We start from the raw sequence: 13,667 nt of genomic DNA, 5'->3' as shown, positions 1-13,667 counted from the left end.
CACAAAACCAAACCAAACCACCACCACCCACAGCAACACAAACCCCCAATGAGCACCAAAACACTGCCAGAACCCACACACTTCATTCACTAGTCTGTCTGTTCCTCTGCCTGCCTCTCTTAGGCTATGGCTACATTGGCGATTTACAGCGCTCAACTTTCTAGCTCAGGGGTGTGAAAAAACACCTCCCCGAGCGCAGCAAGTTACAGCGCTGTAAAGTGCCAGTGTAAACAGTGCCCCAGGGCTGCGAGCTGCGCTCCCAGCGCTGTAAGCTAATCTCCTCATGGGGGTGGAGTACCTGCAGCGCTGGGAGATCACATTCGCACTTCAAAGCGCTGCTGCAGCGGGAGCACTCCCACAGCAGCGCTTTGAAGTTTCGAGTGTAGCCACGGCCTTTGTCTTCCCCACAAACTCCTCCAACAGAACTTCCACTCAAACTCCCCTGTTTACACCTCTGTTTGCTGGCTCCTGTGCCGCTGCAGCTGTCTGACTGCTCTTGTAGCTTCCCTTTGCTTCCTCATCAGAAAGTCATTTTTCTGTGGGGAAGCAAAGAAATCTATGGAGGCAGTGGGGTAGAATTCCCCCAGAAGTGACAAATACACATGCACATGGCTGCTCAACATCCTCATCCACCACTCCAAGACACACACATACATGGCTGGGTGGCTCCTCATTTCTCTCCTCCTCGTCTTCTCTGACAAACACAGATGTCCCCTTCAGACACACATCTGCAGTTGTGCATTTCCTTGTTTTCTTCCCCCTCTACAAGACTAACCCTAACCATAACTTCAATTCCCCAACCCTAGGAAATACCTGAACAGAACAGTTAAACAGATCAAAAAGTAAATCCAAGAGATTAAGAGCATGAGATAATTTTTTTTGCTTGCAGCAGTTTTTTATTTATGCAATAGTATTTCATACATTCTGTTGCATTTACAAGGAGGTTAAATAATTTTTAAAAAAATGTACAGGAAAGAATGTTAAGAATGAGCTAAGTATTGCTATTTCTATATATTTGTGGCAAATGGTCAACACTATTGTGGTGGGTCAGGGTGTCGCCCCTGCCCATATTCTTGGGCTCTGCTAGTGCCCTGGAGGGGGAGAGAAGGGGAGCAGGGAAGGGACCCAGGTCTGCCCCCTACTCTGGAACCAGCCCCTTCAGCTTCACAGGCTTCTTACCCCTGGGGCAGAGTTTCTCTCTGTCTTCTGTACTGGGGGAGTCCCTCTGCCATGCTTGGGCAGGGTCTCCCTTCCCCTGGTACTCTGATTCTCTGGTCAACACCACTATGCCTCCAAACTATAGCCAGCTCTCCTTCCTCTCTCTTATCTGACTGAAGTAGGGGGGCTTTATTAGGTCTCGGGCAGGGCCTTAATTGGCTCCAGGTGCTCAAATTAACCTGTAGTAACCTCTCCTTAGTCCACAGGGAATAAGGCTCTAATCATCCTGCGGCTTATATACCTCCCATCGATCACTCTCCTGTTGCCCTCTGGCCCTGCTGTATCACATATTGTATAATTGTGTTTATAGCTACTGTACATTGCAAACATCAATCAAGATAAAATATTAAAATTAGTGCCAACTATGTAAAGATGTCTCATGAGGAAAACTGTAATTGAGCCATGATCAGAGTTAACTTAACTGACAAGCATTCTAAATTATAGATGTGTAGAAAATGTGACTATAAAACACACTTGAAAGCCACCTCTCACACACACAAGGATATTTCAAACATTCTTCTCAGCTGAATTCAGGGTCTCCACCAACAACTATATACTTTCATCCACAATTGATTCTTCCGGCCCCCTTTCTGACCTACAGCCTTAGCTCACTCTTCCAAACTGGTTTCTCCACTCCCACACTGATGGATATCTCTGGAGAAAATCCAGAGACAACGCAGGTTTGTTCCTCTCCTCAATCAGCACAGCCATATTCCTTGCCAAGAAAACTTACTTCTTCCTCCCTGGTGAAGTCCTCACTCTTACAATCATAGGCACTTCTCCACTCTGGACCCTTTCCTCACAGCCCCTTCCTCACATTCTGCCCCCCCCCATTGTTGCCCAGGGTCTCACACATTAATGCGTAGAGAAAACTAGAACGGTCTTGCCTTAGTTTCCTACCGTGTGTCTTTCTTTTCCCCTTCAGCCCTGTCTGAGTTTGAAGTGTTACCCTCTTCTAGTCTCCAGCTCAATCTCCGTTTTTGTTGCCATCCCATCCTATTTCCTTATCCTCTCCCTAATCCTCCCATTCACTCTCTTGCAGGTTCCCAACTACATTTAAGTAAACATTGTTCCCTCCAGCCTTGAACCCACCTGCCTCTCCAACTACCAATCTCATCGCCTTCCCTTTCTCTCTAATCTCTAGTGCATTGTCTTCTCTTAAAGCTTAAAGATCTGTCCACTCTCTCGTCTTGATCCGATACAATGTGGCTCCCTCTCCCCCTCATTTAAACACTTTTGCCAAGGTCACCAGGTGCAGTCCTCAAAGCTTCTTTTCTGTTCTCATCCTTCTTGACCTTTACATGGCCATTGACATAACTAATGACTCCCTTCTCCTGCCTTGGCTTTAGGCTACTGCCTTTCTGATTCTTCTACCACTTCATGATCCCTCCTTCAGTGTCTGTTTAAGTGGCCCCTCCTTCTCTCAGCTGCTGTTCTCCAGACATTTGTCCTTATTGTTTTCTATTATTAGGACCCTTAACAATTTTTCCACCTGAGCTTTCCCCTTGATATGGTCTCAATCTCCACCTGGATGCCTCCACTGCTAGCAGAAATTCAGACTGTTCAGAAGTAACCACCTCCTCTCCCCTTCTGAATCCTCCCTCCACACTCTCCTATCTCCATGACTGTTGGTGATTCCATCAGCCTTCTAGTTCCACAGGTGTGAAAGCTGGCTGAATTTTCAACTCTCATATAGATGCAGTACTATCTCTAATTCCATCTGGTTTTAGCTCCACAATAACTCCAAAATCTGCCCACTCCTGCCTTATCACCAGGGCTCTTGTCCAGATCCTGTCTTTCTGCTGAGACTACTTATCCATTCCAAATTTCAATTCATCCAAAACTCTGCTGTGAAAATCCTCTACCTTACACAAGCAATGACCACATAACTCTCTAAAAATGCCTTCTAGATCATATCCAAAAACAAATAATGGGTTTTCTCCTTACCACCTTCAAGGTCTTCAATAACCTAGTTGCCTCTCCCTACTTATCTGCCCTTCTCTCCTTTTGATCCCACAACAACTTCTGTGTTCAGCCTAAACTTCTCATTTATTCCATGTCTCCCCCTCTCAAATCCCACTTCCTCAAGAAGTCTCATAAAATTACACAGTCCCATCAGTTTAAAAGGCAAACAACCAAACCCTGTGTAGCCTTCCAGACACATATTCTTGATCACATTGCCTCAGTTTTCCTCCCCCTCCTCCAACATTCCCCACAGTGTCCTCCATCTATTGTACTCTTTTTAGACTGTACTAATTCCAGACACATCTTTGGTGCTAGGTAGGTAAGTATCAAAAAAGGACACATATATAATGCTCTTTCACTGACCATACCTGCTTACTGTCTTGTTCACTTATTTTCTGATAATTGTCGGCTGGCAGGCTTTTCTGTTTCACCTGGAAAAAAAGAAAAACCTCAGTCAAATATCAGCTTAATGAGTGGATGGTAATATAAATACTTAGTGCAGGCCCAGCAGCAGCTATGTCCTACTATCTGGAACAATCTGATCACAACTCTGCCATTTCAATTCTATAGAGAGAGTTAAGCGCTAGCTGTCTTGGATATGGTCCCTGCCTTAGCTGTTCCTAACACTGGGAGAGAACATGTGAAATTTCATCTGTCAAACTGATTCTACTGCCAGCTTTCTGGCCTCCAGCTTGATTGAATACCAATGGACAAGAGTTTTCCTGCCTGGCTAAGAATGGGTATCAGTTTTGGCCTGATTCAATAACCCTGCCATCCCCCATCCACAGATGACCCCCTCTCCTCCTTCTCTCTCCTTTTTCTTATGTGTTTGTCAATCTGTGTTTGGTTAAGGAAACAGTTTTAACAAAACAACAGCTTTTAAGCAAGCTGAAAACATTTTGGCTGCAGCCTATTTAATTGTGCTATCACAATCTTATTAACATTGTCATTATGAACATATTAATATCACTATCACAATCTAAGCAAAGTGTAACAAACAAAGCTGATTTTGCAAGTTAAGTTGTCTTTGTGGGACTAGTTAATAAAGTAAAAGTTTTATATCCTGTGTGATCATTAAGTCAACACCTGATCAGTGAAAAGAACCTTATAAGACAGAGCTATCCACAGGAAGCAAAAACAACATCAAAGAAATTCCATAGCCACACAGAAGTCCATGTTGTCATGGGCTTCTTCCAGAGAAGTTAAGCAGGCCAGCAGCAGGTGTTAAGGAACTGGAGACTTGGGCAGGCTGAGGCTAGAGGGATAGACTCTGTTGTGGGGGAGAGGGGCAAAAGGATTCAAGTCAGTGGAAGAGTGGGGAGGAATTGAACAAGCAAGGGCAGAGTTGTAGATTCCAAGGCCAGAAGGAACCACTGTGGTCATCTAGTATGACCTCCTGTGTAACACAGGCCATAATTTCCCCAAAATAATTCCTAGAGCATCACTTTTAGAAAAACATCCAATATGGAATTAAAAATGGTCAGTCATAGAGAATCCACAACCACCCTTGGTAAACTGTTCCAGTGTTTAATTACTCTCAGATTTAACAATGTATATCTTACTTCCTGTCTGAATTTGTATAGCTTCAACTTCCAGTCATTAAATTGCGTTATACCTTTCTCTGCTAGATTGAAGAGACTATTGTTAAATATTTGCACCCTAGGTAGATATTTACAGATTGTAACCAAGTCGCCCCTTAACCTTCTCTTTGTTAAGCTAAATAGATTGAACTCTTTGACTGTCTCACTATAAAATGTTTTATAATCCTTTATCATTCTCATGGCTCTTTCTCAGAATCTTCTCTAATTTATAGCATCCTTCTTGAATTTTGAGCACCAGAATGGGACACCGTATTCCAGCAGCGGTCTCACCAGTGCCAAATACAGAGGTAAAATAACCTCCCTATTCCTACTCAAGATTCCCTTGTTTATGCATCCCAGGATTGCATTAGCTCCTTTGGCCACTTAGAACTCACATTCAGCTGATTATCCATCAATACCCCCACTTCTTTTTCAGAGTCACCGTTTCCCAGGACAGAGTCCCCCATTCTGTAAATTCTAATGTATTGAAAGTGACAGAATGGCCAAGCAGAGCAATGGAGGATGACTGAGCTGATCTAGGGTTGAACGTCAAGAGGTGGTGAGGGAAAGGAGAAGGAATGCGAACCCTGTTTGTTATTTCAAAGAAACAAAGACTATGCAGAAACCCATGGTAGACATCACATATCTGAACAAGCTTAACATATAACCAAGTGGGTTTGGTTGCTGGAGAGTAGGTTTCTTATGTGTATTTGATAAATGACAGCTATACAGCTAGATAACCTTCTATCAACAATGACATTTCCTTTGTTATGAGTTTTTCCACTGTTAACCTGTTCCATTCCTGACAATGTTTCATGTAAGAAACAAAAGCATCTTTTTCCTAAATAAAACTTTATTCATTATAAATAAGTTGGCCCGCTGGACATTTAAATTGCAAATCACTTACGTCAAGGTTGTGCACTGAGGAACAATGTGTACTTTGATGGTAGAATGTGTTGGTAGGGGGCAGTACTCAACAGCCCTGAGGCTCGCTTCCAGTTTATGTCTTATGTTCCTAAAAAGCTCATGCTTCAGGGTTTTCAGCCAGCCACCTGGCAGAGTCAGGAAGGGATTTCTGCTCCCCTTCTTCCCCTCACATTTTAAAAAAAAAATCTCCTTCACCTGAAGCATCAGGGATGGTTATGGTTGAAAACGGGACATCAGACAGGGAGGGCCGGGGCTCTGAGGCAACACCGAGCATTCTCTCTCCCAGGTGCTTGGCTGGCTGGCTGGTTCTTGCTCTCCTCTCAGGGTCTAATCACTATATGTGGCGTTGGGAAGGAATTTCCCCTCATGTCAAACTGGCAGTGACCATGGGGGTTTTTCACCTTCCTCTGCAGCGTGTGGGTACAGATCACTTGCCTGGATTATCTGGGTATATCTCAATCTTTTCCCTACCATTGTGGGAGCCTCGAGCACTGGTGCACCTCAGTCCCTCCTATTCCCTCCTGTGGCACATAATAATTTAGTCTCCTGAGGGGTATAATAGTTTGATATAATTTTGATTGTTGGGTTTAGCACCTGGGTGCTGGGTGGTGTTGTTGGGAGGTCAGACTGGATGATCTGGTGATTCCTTCTGGCCTTGAACTCTATGACTATTTATATTAGAGCAGATCTAATTTCTACTGAAGTCAATGGGTGTCTTTCCATTGATTTTAATAGGAGCAGGATCAAGTCTCTAATAAGTAATATTTTGTAGCAAAAATGAGTCCTTGGTAGGAAGTTCTCAATTAAGTAAAAAGAACCGGAGTACTTGTGGCACCTTAGAGACTAACAAATTTATTAGAGCATAAGCTTTCGTAGTCCACGAAAGCTTATGCTCTAATAAATTTGTTAATCTCTAAGGTGCCACAAGTACTCCGGTTCTTTTTGCGGATACAGACTAACACGGCTGCTACTCTGAAACCTGTCAATTAAGTAAGAAACCCAAACTGAATGCTTTAAAGCCTGTAAGGCAACTTGTGCACTAATCTAATGGTGTGATAAATCAGATACTACATTGAGTGCATTATAAACATTTACATAAAACATGTGCTTTAATTGCATCCAACACATTTGCGTGTTAACATTTTAACCAAACTGAGGACTTCGTAAATGGAAAAATTCCAAAAATTCTAAAATCTAGAATAAATTAAAAAAACAAAAACAACTTAAACTGAATATAGTTGAAGAATATATTTAGGTCGGTTTTAAAGACAAAATGGGTTTGAAAAAATTTTCCGCTCTTACATTTGGAATTGTGCTCTTTAAAAATTTTAACGCTTTTACACAACAAGCTGCTAAGATCGAAAGCATGTGTTAGCAAAAATGACATCTCAAAGTGCTGGGGGGAGGGGGGATTGTTAAGAAATCAAAATACATTTTAGAGAGTTGAGGGAAATAAAATAAAGGTTTTCTGTAGGCTCTAATTTTATCTATCTCAAGATTTTATTTGTACTTCTAGTATTTACATACCTGATCCTCTCGTTCAAAACCTGGTGCTTTTGGGTAGCTAGAATTTGGTGAAGAAACACCTGATGGGCTACACTCGGAACACAAAGCACCATTTGCTAATGATCTTTGCCTACAAAGGGGTCCAATAGGCGATAATGAGCTACAGCTACCAGAGCTTGACATTACTGTTGGACTTGAGGCACAGGAAATCTGTAGGAGAGAGAAAATAGGATCTGTCCAATATGCTCTATTCTTCTCCATTTTTAAATGGTTATTTAAATAACCATATACCTACTTATACAAATACATACACACATGCATATGCCTGTTTAAATGGCAAAACCTATGTTAATGCAATATTATTTTTCAAAGTTGGAAAATTCACAGTAATGTTTCCAAAGGCAAACATTTACACAATGCACAATGAACCTGTGGAACTCATTGCCACAGAATGGTGTGATGGCCAAAGTATAACTGAGGTAAATAAAGAACTAGACAAGTTCATGGAGGAGGTTCATCAATGGCTATCAACCAAGATGGTCAGAAATACAATCCCATGCTTGGGGTGATGCTAAATCTCTGACTGTCAGAAGCAGGAGGTGAAGATAGGATTGGAACTCTCCAAAATTGTCCTATTCTGTGTACTACCCCCAAGTCTGACCCAATATGGCAGCCCTTACATTCATATGGGCCAGGGGTGGGCAAACATTTTGGTCTGAGGCCCACATATGGGTATGGAAATTGTATGGTTGGCCATGAATGCTCACAAAATTAACAATTCAGAGATATTCAGAGGGGGGCTCTATAAGGGATGTTACCCAGGTGGGGGACGGACTCTATAAGGGATGTTACTGAAGTGGAAGGAGGGAGACTCATGGGGTGTGTTGCGGGGGGGGGGGGGGGAGTGCTCTACAGGGGTGGGTACCCAGGGACTCCTAGGGGCCCTGCCAGCAGTGACACCAAGGCGGCCGTACCACACCCCCTAGCTGGGACAAGGTCCCAGGGCAGTTTCGAGAGTCTGGAGGGTGGTATCCTGTGATGCTGCTGGCCTTGATCATTGGCTAGTTTGGGTAGAGGCTGGTGCTTCGGGGATTGGGTGCACTGCCATGTAGGGGCAGGGTTCCAATCCCGAAAACAGTGGGGTGAAGTCTTGGTAAGCGGTGCTGGTCGCGCCTGCGCAGTGTGGCTCTGCGTGCAGGAAGATGGTGCTCATCAAGGAGTTATGAGTCGGGGGCTGGGGAGCACCGGGCGGGCGGAGCGGGGCAAGCCCCCGACCCTGCTCCCCAGCGGGAGCTCGAGGGCCGGATGTAGCCTGCAGGCCATAGGCTGCCCACCCCTGATATAGACCAAAGCCTCCACTGGGGAAAATCAAAGACTCCATTAAAATCAATGATCTGGCTGAAGATCTGGCCCTACAATTCTGCCTTTTTTGGTGAAAAATTCAGCCCAGACATTTCTCTATCTGGAAAATGAACAGATGAGACTATGAACCAATTTCAGCCCCATCATATGCAGATACAACTCCCACTGAAGTCAATGTTACAACTACTATCATAACCCTAACTGTATTTCTTTAAACAGTCATTCAAAACCCACATAGTAGGAGCAAACTCAATCCTACTGAGACTCCACTGACTTCAACAGAATTGTGTTTGCTTACACTAGGGTTGAATTTGGTCCTATGTGGTCATTTCAATAAGTATAGAAACACACTCAGAGGGATAATTGCATTCAGTGCATACTTGTTTACCAAAAAAAAAAAAGGGGGGGGGACATTATCCTCCTGCAATATACAGATGTCTACTCCTTTACAATTATTTTCCCATCTACTTTTTTTTTTTTTAAGCAAACATCACGCAGTAAACATTCCTTGTTGAGGAAGACGTATGCCAAGTCTGAATTCTTAAAGTAACATTGCTTGAAGTAGCTCACTGCAAATAAAGGATATGTAATTTTTCAAATTAATCAATGCCTATTTTCAATATTCAGGAAACCTGGAAAACAACCTCATGAAATTTAAATAAACTGTCACAAAAATTTTACTATTAGCGTAAGAACAAGTACAAGACATTTCATTCCTAATGGTAGTTTTTCTAGAAAGTTAAAAACTCCTTAAAACAAGGGCTTCACATGAAAGTGTACCCTCAACCATAACTGTAGCAATGCTATATTTTTATTCTTACCAAAACACATGGAGTCTCAAGAACTGACTATTCTGTCAACAACATTACTTTTAGAACAAAGTAAAGGCAAAAACGTAGTGTGAATCCAATTCTATTTTATTTTGGCCAATGGACATGACTTTTTATACACGTGCACTAACAAATTAGCATGATGGTTTAGGTCAGGGGTCTCAAACTCAATTTACCTTAGGGCCAGTGCCAGTCCTCAAATACTCCCAGTGAGCCAATAATGTCACTGAAGATGGGGTTCAGAAAAGAAAACGTTTATACTGTATTTTTTATTTCAAATTTCTTAGGAATAATAAAACTGTCATACAAATTCTTCGCCTCCCAGAGAGTTTTTACTGTTGGCCAGTTCTGTCAATTTGTTGATGTTTGGCCTCAGTGACTGAGCAGTTGAAACCTACGGGATTGCAGCAAGGTGTGCATCAGATAGTTGTGTTCGGTATTTTGACTTACATTCATCGTGGAAAAAAGTGATGCTGCCTCTAAGGCTGATTCTGCCCGGCAACTAATGATGCTGCCTCCATGGCTGACTCAGCCCAGCAACTAGTGATGGTATCTCCATCCCTCTCCCCCAGCCAATGGAAGCTGTGGGGGGCGGCGCCTGTAATTGAGATTGCAGGCAGCATGTCTGCCTGCGTCTCTCCTCCGCGGCCGCAGTGGGGAGGTTCTCGGGCCGCAGATGGCCCCTGTGCCAGGACTTTGAGACTCCTGGTTTAGGTAAAACACGCTACACAATGGAGCAGGGAAACTCTCTCCTCCTTTTAAATATTTTTAAAATATTAATATAAATATTTAATAAAGTCTATGCAATAGACATGAAAGTGATGATGGTAAAGTTATCCAGACATGAAAGATGCATTGGTTTTATGTACTATTTAATAACTATTCTTGTGTGTAGCTCCCTTATAAACAACAAATCATGCCAAACATACATGATAGTTTTTTGTGGGATAGATTTACACAAGCTAGTGGAGGAAAAGAAAAATGGTAGATGTAGCTTTTGATAGAGTATCTTATTTGAAAAATTAATTAAAATTGAGAGATAAAAAAAATTTAATGTGGACTGAAAACTGGCTGAAGAATTGCAAACAAATGGTAAAAATAAACAGTGATATATCACAAGCTAAGGGGCAGCAGTCTACCAGGCATTGGGAGAACTGCCATAAGCACCAAGCTTATTTGACATCTTAAGTAAGGACCAGAAAGATGGTGAATAAAGAGCATGTTAATGAAATCTACTGCAAGTATTAACTTGAGAGGGAGCTGCAAACACAAGTGAAGATGAAAGTGATACCAAGGGATGTAATGATGTAAAAAACATGGAAAAACTCCATGTACAGACCTTCACCTTTCTGTGTCAGAGAAGGTGGGAGAATGCTATATGTGGCGCTGCCCTCAGGGCCAGCTCTAACTTTTTTGCTGCCCCAAGCAGCAAAAAAAAGCGCCGCCCCGCCATAACACGCCCCCACCGAGTGCCACGACGCTGAAACCACTCCCACGCCGAGCGCCGCCAAACAACCGCCGCCCCCCGCCGCGCTGCCGAACACCCCTGCTGAGCTGCTGAACCCCCTCCTGTGCAGAGCACCGCCGAACCCCCCCCGGCGATCGCTGCACTGCCGAACAGCCCCCCGCCCCCCTGCTGAACCCCCCCCCGGTGCGGAGCGCTGCCAAACAGTCCCTGCCCCCCACGCGGAGCGCTGCCGAACAGCCCCTCGCCCCCCGCCAAGCTGCTGAACACCTCCGCCCCCCGCGGAGCGCCACGCCGCTGAAACCCCCGCCGAGTGCCGCACCATCGCACTGCTGAACACTCCCCGCCCCCTGTGAAGCGCCGCGCCGCCGAAACCCCCACTGAGCGCTGCGCCGCCAAACACCTCCGCCCCCCATGCAGCGCTGCACTGCTGAAGCCCACCCCAGCACGGAGCACCACCAACCCCCCCTCCCCCGCCGAGCGCCACGCTGCCGGAACCCCCCCTCCGCCGAGCGCCGCGCCGCGTTGCCCCCCCAAGATTGGCCGCCCCTTACTAGGTGCCGTCCCAAGCACATGCCTGGTGCCTGGAGCCGGCCCTGGCTGCCCTGTTTCCCCACCCACCTCTGACACTGCAGAGAATCTCCACAGGGTCTAGGAATCCATGCACAGAGTAAGAATAACCACTCTTCAGCCTTGTCATTAACCTGCTCAAAAGCTAATGTAGCTTTGCGACTGCAATAATTGTTTTGCTGCCCCTCTGCCCCTTCCCAGCTGTGAACCCATCTTTTCACTGAAATTTTAGAGCACACACCAGCAAAGGAAGCTCTGGCAACTCAGCTCCATGATATCTCTAATGCCCACGTGCCTAAGGGGGAAACTAAGGAGCCACAGAGCTACAAGAGGAGTCTGCATAGATGGATCTGGCCTCCTGTAATCCCCTGCAAACCAAGTATTTTGAGGGAAGAACCTCATTAGTCCCAATGTGGGTTTTTTGTTTGTTTTTTTGTTTTTAACTTCTTTGTAAAGTACCATGTGAACAGTTGGTGCACCAAAAAGCATACAAATAAAGTTCTTGATGTCTAGAAGACATCTTGTCATATTCTAATAACTCATAAAACAAAGTAATACATTTTCTTCAAACTTTCCACATAAAATAATCCACAACCAAAAGAAGTTTCACCCCAAAATAGATTTTTTGGACACAGTTTCAAATGACTGAAAATAGGATTTTAGAACAGAGCTACCACCTCCAGAACAGTTGTTGCACTGTTAGTGTGACACTATAATGTTCCTAGAATGAATTAGTATTTGAACAGTCTTGCATAATCAGTTATATAAATAGTATATAATTATAGAATATTTTTAAAGGATCAGTAAAATCAAGAACAAAAACCTAAATCTGCTTCTTACCAAACCACACTACTATGGGCAGCATTTTCTTCTGTTTGTTTTCTAGTCTCCTGTCTTCCTTCCCTACCATGCATGTAGAAATAGCTCTATGTTATCTATCTGGTATGACTATAGCAGAAAGTCAAGAAACTTCTACCAACCTCAACAGTGATGGAATAAAACCAGACATGCAACATATTTTTCTGTTTCTCCTCCCTATCCCTGTCTGACATTATCTGCAAACACAGCTTCAACTACTGTCTTTGTACTGGTGACTCACATATTTGCCTCTCTACTTGGGACCTGCCTCCCTTTGTTCAAGCCATTATATGAGCATGTCTTTCAGACATCTTTGTCCAATCCCCACCTGAATGTCAAAATGGTTAAAATTAAGCTCTTGATATTTCTCCTCAAGTCCTCCCTTTTTATCCTCTTTCTCAATCACAGTGGACAGCACCTTCACCTTACTAATCATCCAAACCCGTGATCTCAGCCCCTCTCTTTTGCTCCACAAATATAGGCAGTGTCAAATCTTGCCACTTCTCCTTTCACAACATCCTCAAGAACAAACATTTCCTCTCTGCTCTCACTGCCAAAATTTCATCTAAGATCATCTCACATTCTGTTTACTGTAATTTCCTCTTCTCTGGCTTTGGCACTTAGAACCTCACCTCTTTAAATCCATTCAGTACGCTACTTCTGAAAATCATCATTTTGGCTATTACGTGGACTACATGACCATTCAAGTCATAGAATCATAGAATATTAAGGTTGGAAGAGACCTCAGGAGGTCATCTAGTTCAACCCCCTGCTCAAAGCTCAAAGTCCCTCCATTAGCTCCCCTTTCTATATCACTAGCTTCCTTGTCCTTCTCTTCAAAGCCTTTCACAATTTAGTCCACCCTGCATAACCATCCTAACATAATGCTGACATGTACCTTTGCACCACCAATTTTGATGATCTTCTGGTCTGATTTTCCCACAAACCCTTCCGTGCTTTCTCCAAGACTGTCCATTTGCCTGGGAAAAACTTCCCATCAAAATTTGCAAAGCCATCACCATTTACCTCCTTCTGTTCCTTTCCTTAAGCTCACCTCTACCGAGATGTTTACAGAAAAGCACCATCTGATAATAGCTATAATGGTTAGGCAGATGAAAAATTGTAACAAGCCAATTGATAGGAAAAACAAAAATATTTCACCCACTTATAACATTGTGTCTTTTAGGTTGAAAGTTCTATGGGATAGGGAATTTCCCTCAATTTGTGTTTGTTCAGTGACCTGACCAGCACAATATGGGTGTATGTGTGTGTGTGTTTCCCAGGCACATAATCAAATCTTTCCCCTGTGCTGCCTTTCTTTCAACAGCTCTGAGTGAGAGAAGAGTCTGTATTTTAAAAGGCCCAAGACTTCTTTCCTTTCCCAGC

At 43.7% G+C, this 13,667-nt stretch overlaps 1 protein-coding gene across 4 annotated transcripts in view; it reads right to left on the bottom strand.

Moving 5' to 3' along the window:
• Nucleotides 1-13,667, bottom strand: part of UNKL (unk like zinc finger) — a 142,027-nt gene that overhangs the window by 57,938 nt on the left and 70,422 nt on the right. For all 4 annotated transcript variants that reach the window (XM_054041504.1, XM_054041508.1, XM_054041505.1 and 1 more), the window contains 2 exons: nt 7,218-7,406; nt 3,552-3,614 (listed from right to left, as the gene is read on the bottom strand). In XM_054041504.1, the coding sequence (XP_053897479.1) occupies nt 3,552-3,614; nt 7,218-7,406 (252 nt within the window). The remainder of the gene's footprint in view (nt 1-3,551; nt 3,615-7,217; nt 7,407-13,667) is intronic.

This window comes from Malaclemys terrapin, chromosome 10 (genome assembly GCF_027887155.1).
Source record: "Malaclemys terrapin pileata isolate rMalTer1 chromosome 10, rMalTer1.hap1, whole genome shotgun sequence".
Lineage (NCBI taxonomy): Eukaryota > Metazoa > Chordata > Testudines > Emydidae > Malaclemys > Malaclemys terrapin.
This window is presented reverse-complemented; position numbering and strand designations above follow the sequence as displayed.